The following is a 20,642-nucleotide window of genomic DNA, read 5'->3' as shown; positions in this document are numbered from 1 at the left end:
TTGGAGATGGTCATTGCCTGGCACTTGTCTGGCGCGAATGTTACTTGCCACTTCTGAGCCCAAGCCTGGATGTTGTCCAGGTCTTGCTGCATGCGGGCTCGGACTGCTTCATTATCTGAGGGGTTGCGAATGGAACTGAACACTGTGCAATCATCAGTGAACATCCCCATTTCTGACCTAATGATGGAGGGAAGGTCATTGATGAAGCTGCTGAAGATGGTTGGGCCGAGGATACTGCCCTGAGGAACTCCTGCAGCAATGTCCTGGGGCTGAGATGATTGGCCTCCAACAACCACTACCATCTTCCTTTGTGCTAGGTATGACTCCAGCCACTGGAGAGTTTTCCCCCTGATTCCCATTGACTTCAATTTTACTAGGGCTCTTTGGTGCCACACTCGGTCAAATGCTGCCTTGATGTCAAGGGCAGTCACTCTCACCTCACCTCTAGAATTCAGCTCTTTTGTCCATGTTTGGACCAAGGCTGTAATGAGGTCTGGAGCCGAGTGGTTCTGGTGGAACCCAAACTGAGCATCGGTGAGCAGGTTATTGGTGAGTAAGTGCCTCTTGATAGCACTGTCGACGCCACCTTCCATCACTTTGCTGATGATTGAGAGTAGACTGATGGAGCGGTTATTGGCCGGATTGAATTTGTCCTGCTTTTTGTGGACAGGACATAGCTGGGCAATTTTCCACATTGTCGGGTAGATGCCAGTGTTGTAGCTGTACTGGAACAGCTTGGCTAGAGGCGCAGTTAGTTCTGGAGCACAAGTCTTCAGCACTACAGCCGGGATGTTGTCAGGGCCCATAGCCTTTGCTGTTTCCAGTGCACTCAGCCGTTTCTTGATATCACGTGGAGTGAATCGAATTGGCTGAAGGCTGCCTTCTGTGATGGTGGGGATATCGGGAGGAGGCCGAGATGGATCATCCACTCGGCACTTCTGGCTGAAGATGGTTGCAAACACTTCAGCCTTGTCTTTTGCACTCCCTCCAATCTGGGAGGGAGGCAGTGGGAAGTGGGGAAGAGACAGGGGGTTAAAAAAAAAAATTGGTGTGCAAGTTCACAGATCCCTGAAGGCGGCGGAACAGGTAGATAAGGTGGTAAAGAAGGCATATGGGATACTTGCCTTTATTAGCCGAGGCATAGAATATAAGAGCAAGGAGGTTATGATGGAGCTGTATAAAACACTGGTTAGGCCACAGCTGGAGTACTGTGTGCAGTTCTGGTCGCCACACTACAGGAAGGATGTGATCGCTTTGGAGAGGGTGCAGAGGAGATTCACCAGGATGTTACCAGGGCTGGAGCGCTTCAGCTATGAGGAGAGACTGGGAAGATTGGGTTTGTTTTCCTTGGAGCAGAGGAGGCTGAGGGGGGACATGATTGAGGTGTACAAAATTATGAGGGGCACAGATAGGATGGATACTAAGGAGCTTTTTCCCTTCGTTGAGGGTTCTATAACAAGGGGACATAGATTCAAGGTAAAAGGCGGGAGGTTTAGAGGGGATTTGAGAAAGAACTTTTTCACCCAGAGGGTGGTTGGAGTCTGGAACTCACTGCCTGAAAGGGTTGTGGAGGCAGGAACCCTCAACATTCAAGAAGCATTTGGATGAGCACTTGAAATGCCATAGCATACAAGGCTACGGACCAAATGCTGGAATATGGGATTAGAGTAGACAGGGCTGATGGCCGGCGCGGACACGATGGGCCGAAGGGCCTCTATCCGTGCTGTATAACTCTATGGCTCTACGTGCTGGACTCCGCCATCATTGAGGATGGGGATGTTTGCAGAGCCTCCTCATCCTGTTGGTTGTTTAATTGTCCACCCAATTTATGAAAGGGGAATCAAGTTTGACAAACCTGCTGGAGTTTTTTGAGAATATAACTAGTAGAATAGATGAGGGAGAACCAGTGGATGTGGTTTATTTGGATTTTCAGAAGGCCTTTGATAAAGTCCCACATAAGAGGTTAGTGTGCAAAATTAAAGCACATGGGATTGGTGGTAATATACTGGCATGGATTGAAAATTGGTTAACAGACAGGAAACAGAGTAGGAATAAATGGGACTTTTTCAGGGTAGCAGGCAGTGACTGGTGGGGTACCACAGGGATCAGTGCTTGGGCCCCAGCTATTCACGATATATATCAATGATTTGGACGAGGGAACCAATTGTAATATTTCTAAGTTTGATGACTACACAAAACTAGGTGGGAGGGGGATGCAAAGAGGTTTCAAGGTGATTTAGACAAGTTGAATGAGTGGGCAAATACATGGCAGATGCAGTATAATGTGGATAAATGTGAAGTTATCCATTTCGGAAGGAAAGGCAGAGTATTATTTAAATGTTGATAGGGGAATGTTGATTTACAAAGGGACCTGGGTGTCCTTGTACACCAGTCACTGAAAGCGAGCATTCAGGTGCAGCAAGCAGTTAGGAAGGCAAATGGTATGTTGGCCTTCATTGCAAGAGGGTTTGAGTACAGGAGCGAGGATGTCTTACTGCAGTTACACAGGCCTTGGTGAGACCACACCTGCAGTATTGTGTGCAGTTTTGGTCTCCTTACCTAAGAGAGGATATACTTGCCATAGAGGGAGTGCAACGAAGGTTCACCAGACTGATTCCTGGGATGGCAGGACTGTCGTATGAGGAGAGATTGGGTCGACTCAGCCTGTATTCACTCGAGTTTAGACAAATGAGAGAGGATCTCATTGAAACATATAAAATTCTGACAGGGCTAGACAGACTTGGATGCAGGGAGGATGTTTCCCCTGGCCTGGGGGGTCCAGATCGAGGGGTCACATTCTCAGGATATGGGGTAGGACACTTAGGACTGAGATGAGAAGTTTCTTCACCGAGGGTGGTGAACCTGTGGAATTCTGTACCACAGAAGGCTGAGGAGGCCAAGTCACTGAATATATTTTAGAAGGAGCTAGATAGATTTCTAAACACAAGGCATCAAGGGATATGGGGAGAGCGGGAATATGGTATTGAGATAGAGGATCAGCCATGTTCATATTGAATGGTGGAGCTGGCTCGAAGGGCCGAATGACCTCCTCCTGCTCCTATTTGCTATGTTTCTGTGTCAATGAAAGAGTTTATGCTGTGAGGGGTTGGAGTGTGTGACCACACAAAGTTCCTTTTTCTTGCAATACCTGCTGGCTCCAGGTTGCGAACGTTCTGGTTCAGCCTCAGACAGTGGCCAAGGAGAGGGATGGAGTCGGTGGCTAGGGAATGGTGGGGACCGAAGATAGTGGCTTCGGTCTTCCCAATGTTTAGTTGGAGGAAATTTCTGCTCATCCAGCACTGGATGTCGGAGAAGCAGTGTGACAAATCAGAGGCAGTGGAGGGGTCGAGGGAGGTGGTGGTGAGGTAGAGCTGTGTGTCATCAGCGTACACGTGGGACCTGATGTTGCCAAGGGGCAGCATGTAAATGAGAAATATGAGGGGGCCAAGGGTAGATCCTTGGGGGACTCCAGAGGTAACGGAGCGGGAAGAGAAACCGTTACAGGTGATTCTCTGGCAACGACTGGATGGATAAGAATGGAACCAGGCGAGTGCAGTCCCGCCCAACTGGACGACGGAGGAGAGGCATTGGGGGAGGATGGTGTGGTCAACCGTGTCAAAGGCTGCAGACAGGTAGAGAAGGATGAGGAGGGATAGTTTACCATCGTCACAGTCACGTAGGATGTCATTTGTGAGATTAAAGGCTGTTTCAGGGCTGTGGAAGGGGCGGAAACCTGATTGGAGAGATTTAAACATGGAGTTGCGGGAAGGATGGTCACTGATTTGGGAGACGAAACACGTTCAAGAACTTGAGGGGAAAGGGAGGTTGGGGATGGTTTATAGGGACAGGGGTCAAGAATGTTTTTTGAGGAGGGTGTTGATGACTGCAGATTTGAAGCTGGGGGGAGAGACAGTACCTGAGGAGAGGGAACTGTTAACGATATCAGCTAACATGGGGGCCAGGAAGGGAAGTTTGGTGGGAATAGGGTCGCGGGAGCAGGAGGTGGGTCTCGTGGACAGGATGAGCTCAGAGAGGCCGTGAAGGGAGTTAGGAGTGAAACTAGAGAAAGATGCGTGATCAGGGCTAGATAAGGGGGGAACCATAGGGGAAGTTTGGCTCGGTGGGCTGGGGGAAGGGAGGGAAATGGCAGAGGCAGCTGAATGGAAGGTCTCAATCTTAGTGATAAAGTAGCCCATGAGCTCCTCACGCTTGTTGGAGGTGAGGGTGGAGGGGGCAGGGGAGAGGGGTTTAAGAAGACAGTTTATAGTGAAGAGAAGCCGGGGGTTATCTTTGCATTCCAGGATGATCCTAGAATAGTGAGCAGTTTTGGCAGAGGAGAGCAGGACCCGATAGTGCGTTGTGATCCGGCCGGATCTGGCGATGAATGGCTAAACCAGTTGTCTGCCATAAACGTTCAAGTCTACGTCCTGTGGAATTAAGGGAGCGGAGACGAGGGCCGTGCGAGGGGGAATGACCAGGGTGAGAGCGAGTAATGGTTTTAATGGGGACATGGGCATCAAAGGTGAAGGTGAGGGTGTGATTGAGCAGATCGGTAGCTGCGGAAATGTCGTGGTGTATGGAGGGCCAAAGGCTAGACAGTTGGGAATTTGTAAGTGACTTGGGAGAGTTTTTTTCCAGGGGGGCACACAGAAGGAAGTGGAGTTGGGAGTGGGAAAGGGGATGTGGGTGGAGAGGGATGTAGGAAAGTGATCAGAGGTGGCCAGATCAGTGATTGACACGATTGGAGTAGAGAGGCCGCGTGAGATGGCAAGGTCGAGGGGGTGGCCATGAATATAGGTCGGGGAGTTTATATGGAGGGAGAGGATAGGAGGGCAGTGAACTCAGGAGAGGGAGCATGATTAATTGAGATGGAGGTTGAAATCACTGAGGATGAGAAGTCACTCGGTGCAGAGGCTGAGGGAGGACAGCAGTGAAGATATCTCGGTGAGAAACTTGGCGTGGTATTTGGGTGGGCGGTTAAAGCCCTGGCTCTCTAAGGAGAGGTGGGACAGGGTGCCAGAGGAGTAGGGGAACAGACCACGGTGTGTGATTTGGTGATACAGGCCACACCGCCACCACAGCGGTCTGGGCGGAGCTAGCATAGGAACATGGGCACGGGAGTTGGCCATTCAGCCCCTCGAGCCTGTTCACCATTCAAGGAGATCATGGCTGATCTGTGATCTAACTCCATATAGCTGCCATAGCCCCATATCCTTTAATACCTTTGGTTAACAAAAATCTATCTCTCAGATTTAAAATCAACAATTGAGCTAGTATCAACTGCCGTTTGCGGAAGAGAGCTCCAAACTTCTACCACCCTTTGCGTGTAGAAGTGTTTCCTAACTTCGCTTCTATAAGTCCTGGCTCTAACTTTTAGGCTATGTTCCCCAGTCCTAGACTCCCCAACCAGCGGAAATAGTTTCTCTCTATCTACACTATCAGTTCCCCTTAATATCTTGAAAACTTCGATCAAATCATCCCATTAATCTTCTAAATTCCAGGGAATACAACCTTGGATTGTAACCTCTCTTTGTAATTTAACTCTTGGAGTCCAGGCTTCATTCTAGTTAATCTACTCCCTCCAAGGCCAATATATCCTTCCTAAGGTGCGGTGCCCAGAACTGAACACAGTACTCCAGGTGTGGTTTAACCAGGGCTCTGTATAGCTGTAGCATAACTTCTACCCCCTTGTATTCTAGTCCTCTAGATATAAAGGCCAGAATTCCATTAGCGTTCTTGATTATTTTCTGCACCTGTTCATGACACTTCAATGATCTATGTACATGGACCCTTAAGTGTCTTTGGACCTCCACTGTTTCGAGCTTTTCACCATTTAGAAAGTACTCTGATCTATCCTTTTTAGGTCCAAAGCGGATGACCTCTCACTTGCCTACATTGAAATCCATTTTCCATGGTTTTGCTCGTTCACTTAATCTATCAATACTTCTCTGTAATGTTATGCATCCATCTACAATGCTTATAATGCTGCCTATTTTTGTGTTATTGGCAAACTTGGATATGTGGCTCTCTATCCAGTCATCTAAGTCGTTAATAAATACAGTGAATAGTTGAGCCCCCAACACAGATCCTTGTGGGACTCCAAATAGTCACATCCTGCCAATTTGAGTACCTACCCATTATCCCTACTCTCTGTCTCCTGCTGCTCAGCCAATTTCCTAACCAGGTCAATAATTTGCCCTCAATTCCATGAGCTTCAGATTTAGTGAACAGTCTCTTATGAGGGACTTTATCCAATGCCTTCTGGAAATCCCTATAAACAACGTCCATAGATATTTCCCTGTCCACTACTTTAGTCTTCAAAAAATTCGATCAGGTTCGTCAGGCATGACCTACCCTTTACAAATCCATGCTGGCTCTCTCTGATCAGCTAAAAATTTTCAAGATGTTCAGTCACCCTATCCTTAATTATAGACAAGTGGTGGAAGATTTCACCAGGCGGGGCAGCTTCATTAAGTGGGAAGGTGTCATCACCTGTTGTCCCAAGTTGCCATCAAGGCCATGATATCGATGCAATCATCCACAATAAGCTCATGGATGGCGACGGCCTTGTTCACAAGTGAACAGACAGTCTGGAGGGAGAGGCGGACAGGGGCGATGATAGATGATTCACTGGCAGAGTCCACAGGGTCTGCGCTGGGTGGGGTGAATGGGGCGGGAAGGAGATGTGGACGATTAGCCCCCAGCGCACAGGCAGGTCGGTGAGAGAGTGGGATGGGGCAGTTGGGATTGCTGCCCTTAAGGAGGCAGTGACAAGTGCCTCAAGGGCCCTTCGGAGGATGCCAAGAGAGGCACAGAGGGAAGCTGTAGGCTTATCTAAGAGGGAGTCAAGCCTGGGATGGCGGCAGGAGAGTAGGAAGGTTGCACCCACAAATCTCTACCCTAACCCTTCAGCACTCCTCAGAGTACCCAAGGGGGGAGAAATGAAAGGCATGAAGATAGGAGAGAGGGGTACAGAGAAAAGAAGGGAAACAGAAGTGATGGGCCTGGAGTGGCAGCCAAAACGGACACGCAAATGGACGCAGGGAAACTGAAGTGTGGTTACATAGCAAGATTAGGATAGATGTGTCCTGGTAATAAATGGGGAAGAGAGACAATAGGAGGGAGTCCAGAGTTAGAGGTCCTGTGGATGGATAAAGTCGATGTAGATGGCGTGGAGTCAGCATGGAGCATCAACGAACTGATGTCCAGGTTCGGAGACGGGTGTGGAGGGCGAGTGAGCCCACAAGCTATTTGAAGGGTAGAGAGATGCACTGCTGGAGGTATTTCCGTGGGAATGAAGAGCCAGGAGGTGTGCAGAAACATGGTGAAATTGGAGGTCACTATAAGATCCACAAGGGATGGAGAAATGGACTTCAGCCTCGGAGAGTGAATTTCTGGCCAGGGCCCACACTAGCATAATAAAACTGAAAAACCAGTAGAACGATCATAAGCTCATCATAACGGCAGAGGTGAGGGATGGGCTGTAAACTAGATAAGGTTACCTTAAAACTTGTGCAACTGAATAAAGGATCAGAGTCCCAGCAGCTGAGTCTTGCAATAGATTTGTGAAAGGGACCAATGGAACCAAACCATCCCAGAATAACTGACCGATCAGTACGTGGTGTTGCATGAACTACTTCCACCCTGTCAATTTATCCTGCTCCATGGATCTGAAGCACAATACAGGATTTGCACGTGGCTGGTTTCTGTATGAACAAAACCCTCTCACACGGATTGCGGAAGTGTTAAATGCTGGATTTATTTGTTTCACAAACATTTTGAAACTGGAAACTTTTTCTCATTTATTTTCAAAGTTTTTATTTTTTGTTTTTCAGTACCTATTTGAAAATGGCAGAGTAGATGATATATTTTCAGATATCTACTATACAAAGTTCACAGAGAGGTTACAGGAGGTATTAAAGGATTGGCAACCTCAGATCAGCTCACTTGGTAAGTGAATGATTAAGTCTGAGTATTCCTTGATCAGGTAACTCATGCGATGGGGATGGGTGACTTTTTAAACTACATTTGTATTGTAGTTTTTATTTTTTTTAAAACATGCTTAATGCTAAAATGATGACACCAAAAGACATATCCAAGTGTTTGTGGGCTTTCAGGTTTTCATCTGCTATCCCCCAAATGCACTGAAATTTAAATTTCTGCACTACAGATTTTGGGGGATTGTTAATTGTGTGCGTGTGTACCTCAGTTTGGTAAAAACATTGCAATTGTCAAATAAGAATTGGGTTTTATGTTTGCAGTGTACCTCTGATACCTAAACGGTGCATTCTCATTAACCATCAGAACATTGAGATTAACGGGAGTTGGAGCTGCTAGAATTTATTGAAGTTTTGTTTCAAATAAAACACATTTGATTTTAACACCTGATTGGCCCCTTTATTAACTAGTTCTTTGCTCTCCGTGAGAACTGAAAGCTGGCTGAACTTGCTCAGTGAGAAAAATCTTAATCTAACACCTGAGGCGGGCATTGGTATTCACAACCTAGCTGGACGTTCAGCGCTGTCACCAATTAAATGTACAGTGCTGCTCACAAAATAGTTAATGTCAACTTGTGTGAAAGTAAGTATTAGCACTGTATTGTTTAACAGGTTACATGATCCCCAGTCACATCACGGAGGAAATGCTGTGGGAATGTAAGCAGCTTGGTGCTCACTCGCCTTCCACCCTCCTTACAACACTCATGTTCTTCAACACCAAGTGAGTGCACCTTTAAGTTACTTAAACCTGAAATGCCTCATACTTGTGTATTTGCTTATTTCTGTACTTTCAACCGTAAAACTGTTGTCTCAAGGCCTTTTTATAAACGTAGAGGTTATGAGCAAATGATGCCCTTTATGCAAACAGCTGCTGCAAAGTCAGAGCGTGCATTTAGAGAAGACATGGAGGTTGTTCCTAGTGTGGGGGTCCCATGTGAAACATTCCCTAGTTTTCGCTTTCAGATGCTATGGCCTGTTGCGTATTTTAGCATTTTCTGTTTTTATTCTAGTAAGTAAGGTGCAGTGTTTGAAGATTTCCTGTTTGCTATTTCTATTTCTATCTCCATTGGAAGAATTTTCAAAGAACACAAAGTAAGAATCGGATGATATCTTGCAGCTGCTTTGCCTGATACTGGCTGAACCTTTAGCAGTCTTGGCAATTACAGAAAACTTCAGAAATAATCCTGATAGAAATCCTTATCCTTGTAATAAAAAAGCTTCATTTTTATAACCAGCAGTTTTCCTTTTTCTCCTAATGCTAAGCTGGGTAGTGAACTAAAATAATTCTCCCACTTTAGCCATTGTGCTCCTGTTCTAACAGGAGTTGATGATGATCCAATTTGCTTACCTTGCTCCTTCTTAAAATAGAGCCTCCAGCTAATCTGTGACATTTATTTCCTGATATTAAAAAAAATGAAGCTGAGAGTCTATATAGTAACTTGGCTGTTCCAAGGCTCTCGCACAAGCAAAGAACGTTGATCTTTCCGGCTATGTGCATTTCTATTGAACTTTACCAGAGTACATTGAAATCCCACAATCATTTTCTCCTGTTTTGAAGCGATTACCAAATCTTACTGTATAGACTTGAAGTTGTATTCCACGGGGTACCAGAATCCATGCGTTAGAGGGATGCTACATGAGGGCGTAAAGTAGTAAGTTCCTGAAAAGCTGAACACAGTTAGCAGTTGGTTGAAGGTACACACAGCAAGAATGGAAATTTGCTGAGAACCAGAAAAGCTGGCTTAAGAGATCATTGTTTTAGCAATTAAAAACCAACAGAAGGCTAGTGCTTGGGTGCAAGGAGCATTGCTATGGAATCAGGAAATGTTAAAATGTCTTTTCTGTGCCGTAGTGCGCTTTTCAATTTAAGAGGCTGAGATTTTGAGGCTGTGCTGGCTGAACCCACTGCTTTTTAATCTTTTTTGGTGCAAAGTGCAGTATTCACATTTCACATTCCATTAAGAAATAAAAACTCCACAGGAAAAGCGATCCAACCGTGGCTAACTGAAGAAGTTGAGGATAGTATTAGATTAAAAGAGGCTTATAATGTTGTGAAGAATAGTAATAAGCCTGAGGATTGGGAGTGTTTTAGAAGCCAGCAAAGAATGACCAAAAATTTGATGAGGGAGAAAATAGAATGAGAGTAAACGTGCAAGAAATGTATAAACGGATTGTAAGAGCTTCTACAAGGATATGAAAAGGAAGAGTAGAAAAGGTAAATGTTGGTTCCTTAGAGGCTGAGACAGGAGAAATTATAATTGGGAATAAGGAAATGGCAGACGTTGAACAAATATTTTGTATCTGTCTTCACAGTAGAAGACATAAAAAGCAAACCAGAAATAGTGGGGAACCAAGGGTCTAATGAGAGTAAGGAAATTAAAGCAATTATCAGTAGAGGAAAAAGTACTAGAGAAATTAATGGGACTAAAAGCCGATAAATCCCCTGGACCCGATGGCCGACATCCGAGGGCCCGAAGAGGTGACTGCAGCGATAGTGGATGCATTGGTTGTGATCTTCCAAAATTCCCTAGATTCCAGAACGGTCCCATTGAATTGGAAGGTAGCAAATGTAACACTGGTATTCAAAGGAGGGAGAGAGCAAACCGGGAACTGCAGGCCAGTTAGCCTGACATCAGTCGTCTGGAAATGTTGGAATCCATTATTAAGGAAGTGGTAACAGGGCACTTAGAAAACCATAATATTAATTGTATCCATATGATTTATATTAATTAGTGTTAATTGTATTCCGATGGTGCGCATCAATTGGGGACTCTTGTATCCATTTATATGAGAACTTATCTAGGGTGTGGAGTGTGTAATGTGGATCTCTATGAATAAAGGCTTGGAAGCAACTGAAGACTAGGCTCTGGTATTCTATCCTTCACCACCTGCCTATCCGATTTATGAGAAATATGATTAGGCAGAGTCAGCGTAGTTTTATGAAAGGGAAATCGTGTTTGCCAAATTTATTAGTTTTTTGAGGATGTAACTAGCAGGGTAGATAAAGGGGAACCAGTGGATGTCGTATATTTGGATTTCCAAAAGGCATTCGATAAGGTGCCACATAAAAGGTTGTTACACAAAATAAGGGCTCATGAGGTTGGGGGTAATATATTAGCATGGATAGAGGATTGTGAGGAAATGTGAAATTATTCAATTTGGTAGGAAGAATAGAAAAACAGAATATTTTTTAAATGGTGAGAAAAAAGTGGACTGGACACAACTACTTGAGGAGAAATCAGTGGCAAGCCAGTGGGAGGCACTGAAAAGTGAAATTCTACGGGTACAATGCAGACACGTCCCCTCAAAGAAAAAGGATGGCACTGCCAAATTTAGAGCCCCTTGGTTGTCGAAGTATACGGGGCAAGATAAAGCAGAAAAAGAAAGCTTATGACTGTCACAGAAAACTAAATACTGCAGAAAGCCTAGAGTCTGGAAAGTACAGGGATGACGTAATAAGGAAAGCAAAGAGAGGACATGAAAAAATATTAGCTAGTAAGATTAAAGAAAACCCGAAGATGTTTTATCAGTACATTAAGAACAAGAGGATAGCTAAGGACAAGGTGGGACCTATCAGGGATGATAAGGGTAACTTGTGTGTAGAAACAGAGGATGTGGGTAGGGTTTTAAATGAATATTTTGTCTCCGTATTCACAAAGGAAAGGGATGATCCGGACGTAGTAGTTAAAGAGGGGAGGTGTGAAATATTGGATAAGGTAAACATAACGAGAGAGGAAGTACTAGAGGGACTGGAATCCTTGAACGTTGATAAGTCACCAGGGCCGGATGGATTGTTTCCTCGGCTATTGAAGGAAGCCAGGGAGGAAATTGCGGATGCTCTGAGGATCATTTTCCAATCCTCACTAGATACAGGGGAGGTACCGGAGGACTGGAAGACTGCAAACGTAGTACCATTGTTTAAAAAGGGTACGAGGGAAAAGTTGAACAATTATAGGCCGGTCCGTCTTACCTCGGTGGTGGGCAAACTATTAGAATCAATACTGAGATAGGATAAACTGTCACTTGGAAAGGCATGATTTAATCAGGGATAGTCAGCATGGATTTGTTCAGGAAAGGTTATGTCTTACAAATCTGATTGAATTCTTTGAGAAAGTGACAAGGAGGATTGATGAGGGTATTGCAGTGGATGTTGTCTGTGGATTTTAGTAAGGCATTTGACAAGGTCCCACATGGCAGACTGGTCAGAAAGGTAAAAGCCCATGGGATACAGGGAAATGTGGCGAATTGGATCTAAAATTGGCTCAGTAACCGGAAACAAAGGGTAAAAGTCGCTGGATGTCTTTGCAAATGGAAATCCGTTTCCAGTGGTGTGCCACAGGGCTCACTGTTGGGTCCCTTGCTGTTTGTGGTATATATTAATGATTTGGACTTGAATGTAGGAGGCATAATTGGCAAATTTGCAGACGACACAAAAATTGTCCGTGTAGTTGATAGTGAAGAGGATAGCTGTAGACTCCAAGAAGATATCAATGGGTTGGTGGAGTGGGCGGAAAAGTGGCAAATGGAGTTCAACCCGGAGAAGTGTGAGGTAATGCACTTAGGGAGGGCAAACAGTAAAAGGGAATATGCAGTAAACGGGAATATATTGAGAGGGGTAGAGGAAGTGAGACCTTGGAGTGCATGTGCACAGGTCCCTGAAGGTGGCAGTACAGGTAGATAAGGTTGTGAAGAAGGCATACGCAATGCTTTCCATTATTAGCCGAGGTATAGAATACAAAAGCAGGGATGTAATGGTGGAACTGTATAAAACACTAGAAGGGCCACAGCTGGAGTATTGTGCGCAGTTCTGGTCACCACATTACAGGAAGGACGTAATTGCTCTGGAGAGAGTGCAGAGAAGATTTACAAGAATGTTGCCAGGGCTTGAAAATTGCAGCTACAAGGAGAGATTGGATAGGCTGGGGTTGTTTTCCTTGGAGCAAAGGAGGCTGAGGGGAGACTTGATTGAGGTGTACAAAATTATGAGGGGCCCAGATAGAGTAGACAGGAAGTACCTGTTTCCCCTGGCGGAGAGTTCAAGAACTAGAGGACATAGATTTAAGCTGATTGGCGGAAGGATTAGAGGGGACATGAGGGAAAACTTTTTTACCCAGAGGGTGGTGGGTGTATGGAATTCGCTGCCCGAATTGGTGGTAGAGGCAGGGACCCTCAACTCTTTTTAAAAAAAAAAAAAAGTACCTGCACCTGCACCTGCACTTAAAGTGCTGTAAGCTGCAGGGCTACGGACCGGGTGCTGGAAGGTGGGATTAGAATGGGCACCTGGTTGTTCTTCGAGCCGGCACGGACACGATGGGCCGAATGGCCCCCTTCTGTGCTGTATCTTTTCTATGGTTCTAAACTATTAAATGTTGGTGTTCAGAGAGATGTGGGTGTCCTCGTACAAGAAACACAAAAAGTTAGCATGCAGGTTCAGCACGCAATTAGAAAGGCAAATGGTGACTTTGGCCTTTATTGCAAGGGGGTTGGAATACGAGAGTAAGGAAGTCTTGCTACAATTGTATAGGGCTTTGGTGAGACCACATCTGGAGTACTATGTACAGTTTTGGTCGTCTTACCTAAGGAAGGATATACTTGCCTTAGAGGTGGTGCAACGCAGGGTCACTAGATTGATTCCTGGGATGAGGGTTGTCCTATGAAGAGATTGAGTAGAATGGGTCCATCTCTGCAGTTTAGAAGAATGAGAGGTGATCTCATTGAAACATGTAAGATTATGAAGGGGCTGGATAGGGTCGATGCTGAGAGGCTGTTTCCCCTGGCTGGAGAGTCTAGAACTATGGGGCTTAGTCTCAGGATAAGGGGTCGGCCATTTAAGACTGAGATGAGGAATTTCTTCACTCAGGGTTGTGAATCTTTGTAATTCTCTACCCCAGAAGGCTGTGGCTGCTGAGTCGTTGAGTGTGTTCAAGGCTGAGATAGATAAATTTTTGGACTCTCGGGGAATCAAGGGATATGGGGATCAGGTGGGAAAGTGGAGTTGAGGTTGAAGATCAGTCATGATCTGATTGAATGGTGGAGCAGGCTCGAGGGGCCGTATGGCCTACTCCTCTTTCTTATGTTGTAAGCTGGGGTGGTTTGACGATGTCTGTTTTTCTTTAGGTGGGATGCTGAGTTCTGTTAAGGGCTTTGAAGACATGGCAAGGTGGTTCTTGGGCACTTGTCAACCTTGACTTAAGATAATGAGCTTCTGTTTGTGTAGCAAATCCTCCACTTGCATGACTAGGCTGTTTGGAGGGGAAGCGGTCTGGCTGAGTTTACAGTCCTATGATCATTGTTCTTTCCACTCAGGTACTTCCTGTTGAAGAGTGTGGAACAACACATGAAACTGGCATTCTCAAAAGTGGTTCGACAGACAAAGAAAAACCCAGTGAACCCCAAGGACAAAAGCACAAGTATTCGCTATCTGAAGGCATTGGGTCTGCACCAAACGGGGCAAAAAGGTCAGTGTCTTTGGATGAGCTTAAACCATTACTACAACTTTGGGACTTGCAATGGGAGCAGTTACCAAGTGGATTGAAGAAAAATTGTGAACCTTGGTATATTTTTGCGTATTCCCTCACTGGTTCTACTCAGCGTTAGTAAAAGAAAAACTGAATAATGGACATCTGAATTTTTTTTTAAAAAGCAGCAAATGCTGAACATACAATTGGTCAGTCAGCACCTGAAAAAGACAGGGGGACATTTCAAGTGGGAAACATTAACCTGTCCCTTTTTTTTCTCAGTTGCTCACTTCCAGCATTTTTGATTTATTTATGCTCTGTTTCACGCCAATGCTCTGGGAATGCCGAATACATTCACTACAGGGGATTGTTCATTTGATGCGACAATACTGGAGCTATGGAGAAAGTACTGTCAGCTTCATAGAAAGATTTGTCTGGTAATTGTTCGAGGTTAACAGGTCCGATGGCAGAGCCCAGCACGTGAGTGCAAAAGACAAGACTGAAGCGTTTGCAGCCATCCTCAGCCAGAAGTGCCGAGTGGATGATCCATCTCTGCCTCCTCCAGAGAACCCCACCATCACAGAAGCCAGCCTTCAACCAATTCGATTCACTCCATGTGATATCAAGAAATGGCTTTGAGTGCACTGGATACAGCAAAGGCTATGGGCCCCAACAGCATCCCGGCTGTAGTGCTGAAGACTTGTGCTCCAGAACTAGCTGCGACTCTAGCCAAGCTGTTCCAGTACAGCTACAAAACTGGCATCTACCCGACAATGTGGAAAATTGCTCAGATATGTCCTGTCCACAAAAAGCAGGACAAATCCAATCTGGCCAATTACTGTCCTATCAGTCTACTCTCAATCATCAGTAAAGTGATGGAAGGTGTCGTCGACAGTGCTATCAAGCGGCACTTACTCACCAATAACCTGCTCACCGATGCTCAGTTTGGGTTCCGCCAGGACCACTCTGCTCCAGACTTCATTACAGCCTTGGTCCAAACATGGACAAAAGAGCTGAATTCCAGAGGAGGTGAGAGTGACTGCCCTTGACATTAAGGCAGCATTTGACTGAGTGTGGCATCAAGGAGCCCTAGTAAAATTGAAGCCAATGGGAATCAGGGAAAACTCTCCAGTGGCTGGAGTCATACCTAGCACAAAGGAAGATGGTAGTGGTTGTTGGAGGCCAATCATCTCAGCCCCTGAACATTGCTGCAGGAGTTCCTCAGGGCAGTGTCCTAGGCCCAACCATCTTCAGCTGCTTCATCAATGACCTTCCCTCCATCATTAGGTCAGAAGTGGGGCTGTTTGCTGATGATTGCACAGTGTTCAGTTCCGTTCCATTTGCAACCCCTCAGATAATGAAGCAGTCTGTGCCCGCATGCAGCAAGACCTGGACAACGTTCAGGCTTGGGCTGATAAGTGGCAAGTAACATTCTCGCCAGACAAGTGCCAGGCAATGACCATCTCCAACAAGAGAGTCTAACCACTTCCCCTTGACATTCAATGGCATTACCATTGCTGAATTCCCCCACCATCAACATCCTGGGGGTCACCATTGACCAGAAACTTAACTGGACCAGCCATATAAATACTGTGGCTACAAGAGCAGGTCAGAGGCTGGGTATTCTGCAGCGAGTGACTTACCTCCTGACTCCTCAAAGCCTTTCCACTATCTACAAGACACAAGTCAGGAGTGTGATTGAATACTCTCCACTTGCCTGGATGAGTGCAGCTCCAACAACACTCAAGAAGCTCGACACCATCCAGGACAAAGCAGCCCGCTTGATTGGCACCCCATCCATTCACTCCCTCCACCACCAGTGCACTGTGGCTGCAGTGTGTACCATCCACAGGATGCACTGCAGCAACTCGCCAAGGCTTCTTCGACAGCACCTCCCAAACCCGTGACCTCTACCACCTAAAAGGACAAGGGCAGCAGGCACATGGGAACACCACCACCTGCACATTCCCCTCCAAGTCACACACCATCCCGACTTGGAAATATATTGCCGTTCCTTCATCATCGCTGGGTCAAAATCCTGGAACTCCCTATCTAACAGCACTGTGGGAGAACCTTCACCACACGGACTGCAGCGGTTCAAGAAGGCGGCTCACCACCACCTTCTCCAGAGCAGTTAGAGATGGGCAATAAATGCCGGCCTCGCCAGCGGCGCCCACATACCATGAATGAATCAAAAAATAAATTTTTTTATTAAGATTGCTATGGAACTGGAACATGCCGTGACAAATCCATGTTGGAGTAGAAATGCAGTCGATACATTTCTCTGCACTCTCACTGCATCACAGATTCAGGGCTGGAAATGCCAGTATTGTTCAAAATGTTTAATACACTGCATCTGAGGAAAGGAATTGATCCAAACTTTTTCATCTCGATCTAAATAAAATTACTGTTAAAATTGTGATATTTTAGTTGCTTACTCTGCTGCCCCTATAAATGCTGTTTTAGAGAGTGACCTTTAATAATGTGTTGCAGGTTCAAGATTAGGCCTTGAATATTCTCAGAATCTGCACCAACCCAGTAGGTTGAAGGCATTTCAATTTATTACTGTGGCCTCTTAAGTGAAAATATATTCATAAAACCTTTTTCCAGGGCAACTCCATGGAAGCATTTATTTGATACAGCCATTTGTGTTGGTTCAGGCACACAAGCTGGCTGAATAGTTAAGTTTCTACACCTGAAGCACAAGTATTGAAGGGAGAATGAGCCCTAGAGCCAGTTTTGGATTAATTAAAGTTGAGGTTGGAGGATGGGAGGCCAGCCAGAGAGCATCCGAATTCTGGAGGTGACAAAGGCATGGATGAGGGTTTCAATAGCAGAAGGGCGACATTAGAGGTGGAAATAGGCGGTCTTCCTGATGGATTGTTGAACGCACTGCCTGACAGGGCGGAGAAAGCAGATTCAATAATAACTTTCAAAAGGGAATTGGATAAATACTTGAAAAGGAAAAATTTGCAGGGGAGTGGGAATAATTAGATAGCTCTTTCAAAGAGCCAACACAGGCACAATATGCCAAATTACCACCTCCTATGCTGTACCCATCACTCCTGTGCTTGCTGACCTACATTGGCTCCTGGTCCAGCAATGCCTTGATTTTTAAAATTCTCATCCTTTTCAAATCCCTCCAGGGCCTCTCCCTTCCCTATCTCAGTAACCTCCTACAGCCCTCCAAGATCTCTCCTCTCCTCTGCTCCAGTTCTGGCCTCTTGCGTGTCCCCGATTTCCATCGCTCCACCATTGGCGGCCATGCCTTCAGCTGCCTAGGCCCTAAGATCTGGAATTTCCTCCCTAAACCTCTCCGCCCCCCTCTTCCTTTTTAAGATGCTCTTTGACCAAGCTTTTGGTCACCTGTCCTAATATCTTCTATGTGGCTGAGTGTCAGATTTTGTTTGATAATGCTCCTGTGAAGCACCTTGGGAAGTTTTACTATGTTAGTCGCTATATAAATGCAAGTTGTTGTATGATTCCATGAAAAGATATGGCATCAGAATCAGATACATGAGGAGGGAGCCAAGAATAGATCTTTGGAGGACAGGAAGAGAAGCCATTGCTGGAGATGCTCTGGCTTCGATCAGATACTTAACAATGGAACCAAGTGAGAGCACTAACAATGAGCTGGACAATGGAGGAAAGTTTCCAACTCGAAGGAATACAAGCTAAGTTTCTTCAACCCCTCCTCGTATTGTAACCCCTCAAGCCACTGTATCATTCTAGTGAATCTGCGCTGCACTCCTTCCAAGGCCAATATATCCTTCCTAAGGTGCAGTGCCCAAAACTGAACACAGTACTCCAGAGGGGTCTAACCAAGGCTCTACGCAACTGAAGCATAACTTCCTCACTTTTGAAATCCAGCCCCCTTGAGATAAAGGCCAACATTCCATTAGCCTTTTTGATTACTTTATTGTTCCAGTGCATTCGTTTTTTAGTGATTTGTGTACTTGGACACCTAAGTCCCTTTGCTGCCCCACAGTTCCTAGTTTCTCACCATTAGGAAAATATTCCGATTTGTCTTGGATCCAAAGTGGACGACCATCTACTTCCACACAGTGAACCAGCACACCGTGGCTGCAGTGTTTACTATCTACAGGATGCACTCCAGCAACTCCCAAACCCGTGACCTCTACCACCTAGAAGGACAAGGGCAGCAGGCACATGGGAACAACATCACCTGCACGTTCCCCTCCAAGTCACACACCATCCCGACTTGGAAATATATCACCGTTCCTTCATAGTCACTGGGTCAAAATCCTGGAACTCCCTACCTAACAGCACAGTGGGAGAACCTTCACCACATGGACTGCAGCGGTTCAAAAAAGCGACTCACCACCACCTTCTCAAGGGCAATTAGTGATGGGCAATAAATGCCAGCCTCACCAGCGACGCCCACATCCCATGAACGAATATATATTTTTTTAAAAACTCCACCTGTCACGGTTTGGCCTACTCAAGTCGATGTCCCTATTGTAACTTGCTGCCATCTGCACAACTTACTGTGCCTCCTAACTTAGTGTCATTTGCCAACTTGACTCCTAGCAAAGCCGTATATTCCTGAAGGGGGAAATCTGTATTTTCTCTTCCCCCTTTCCCTCCATTAAAAATATCTTGTTTTGAGATCCATTAAACACCAGAGGGTTGAGGCGCGATGATTTAATGTTCTGTGGCCTGAAATCTGTAACTTGTAATTATTTCAGTTACAGATGATATGTATGCGGAGCAGTCAGAGAACCCAGAGAATCCACTGCGCTGTCCCATCAAACTCTACGACTTCTACCTCTTTAAATGGTGAGAATTATTGCATGTCTCGTGTTAAGTTTTCAGAATATGGGATAAGCTGCTACAACTAAGTACCTCTTGTTTTGAGACTTAACTGGATCAAATTGATTGTTTCCTGTTATGCTTCTGGGTTTTAGCACTAGATATGTTCCTTGTGCAGCAGCACCAACCGCTCCCATAAATGGACCTCATATCCATTATGAATCAGAGTGCGCCTTTACCTGCCTAATGTCTGGGTGAATGTGGGAGCCAGGGATTGAACAGTGAACCTTGCCACTGTACTGCGGTTCACCAGACCATGTCATGTGCTGTCACGTGACCACCTCTACTTCAGAAGGCAGAAGAATACAACTTCTGATTGGCTCAGACGATGAACCAACAGACACATTTATTTAATATTAAGCACAAACATTAATTTACGTTCATACAAACTTTTTCCTTTAGTGTAAACAACAAAGTAGCTTCTTCCATGCTAATCCCCAATGCAAATGTGATCTTTGTAACATGGTCGCTCATTTCCTATGTGGCTAAATGCTACCAAAGAGCCTCTGAATAGCCTTGTGCTAGCTTCAGACTTCTTGCTAACTGGGAGAAAGTTGGTCACAGATATATCATTAATACTCCTTTAAAGATGTACTAAAAAAGGACATTAAAACCGATATGTCGTAACTATATTGATCTATTCATATTATATAGAAATTACAACACACAAACTGGCTGTTCAATCCAGCCAGTCCATGTGGTATTTATCCACCACATGAGCAGTAATCCTAATTCCTTACGCTGGCTCTGTTCCTGGATCCCTTTATCCCCCTTTCCTTTAACCATCTATCTGGCCTATTCTTAAATGGTGACTTGGTCTCTGATTCAGTCACTAACTCCACAGCCTCACCACTCCATGTTTGTAAAAAGAAAAAAGTTTCTCCTGCTCTCTGCCCTAAATCTTCCTCATCCAATCTTCTAGAACTTGCATTTATATAACACCGTCCGCGACTTCAGGACCTCCCAAAATGCTTTACGGCCAAAGAAGTGGAGCCACTATTTTAATGTAGGAAACACGGCAGCCAATTTGCGCAAAGCAATGAGACGAGTAATCAGATCATCTATTTTAGGTGTTAGTTGAGGGATAAATGATGGTCAGGTCACCATGAGAACGCCCCTGCTCCTCTTCGAATAGTGCCATGGAAACTTTTATATTCATCGGCCCCTCCGACAGTGCAGCGTTCCCTCCGTGCTGCCCCTCCGACAGGGCGGCGCTGATTATGCGCTCAGGTCTGTGTAGTGGGGCTTGATCTCTCAACATTCTGATTCAGAGGAGAGAGCTACCTCTGAGCCAAGACTATCCCCTCACTCTAGACCTCTAACTGCTACTATCTACCTACCCTGTCCCATCTCC

General features: G+C 45.5%; 1 protein-coding gene across 4 annotated transcripts in view; it reads left to right on the top strand.

Annotated features, from left to right (window-relative positions):
• LOC137333960 (transcriptional regulator QRICH1-like) overlaps window positions 1-20,642 on the top strand; it is a 60,464-nt gene that overhangs the window by 33,257 nt on the left and 6,565 nt on the right. For 3 of the 4 annotated variants that reach the window (XM_067998328.1, XM_067998331.1, XM_067998329.1), the window contains 4 exons: window positions 7,836-7,950; window positions 8,610-8,718; window positions 14,304-14,455; window positions 19,165-19,255. In XM_067998328.1, the coding sequence (XP_067854429.1) occupies window positions 7,836-7,950; window positions 8,610-8,718; window positions 14,304-14,455; window positions 19,165-19,255 (467 nt within the window). The remainder of the gene's footprint in view (window positions 1-7,835; window positions 7,951-8,609; window positions 8,719-14,303; window positions 14,456-19,164; window positions 19,256-20,642) is intronic. The other variant, XM_067998330.1, reaches the window with a different exon arrangement.

This window comes from Heptranchias perlo, chromosome 17 (genome assembly GCF_035084215.1).
Source record: "Heptranchias perlo isolate sHepPer1 chromosome 17, sHepPer1.hap1, whole genome shotgun sequence".
In the NCBI taxonomy this organism is placed as follows: Eukaryota; Metazoa; Chordata; class Chondrichthyes; order Hexanchiformes; family Hexanchidae; genus Heptranchias; species Heptranchias perlo.
The sequence above is the reverse complement of the archived record's forward strand: the minus strand, read 5'-3'. Positions and strand labels throughout refer to the sequence as shown.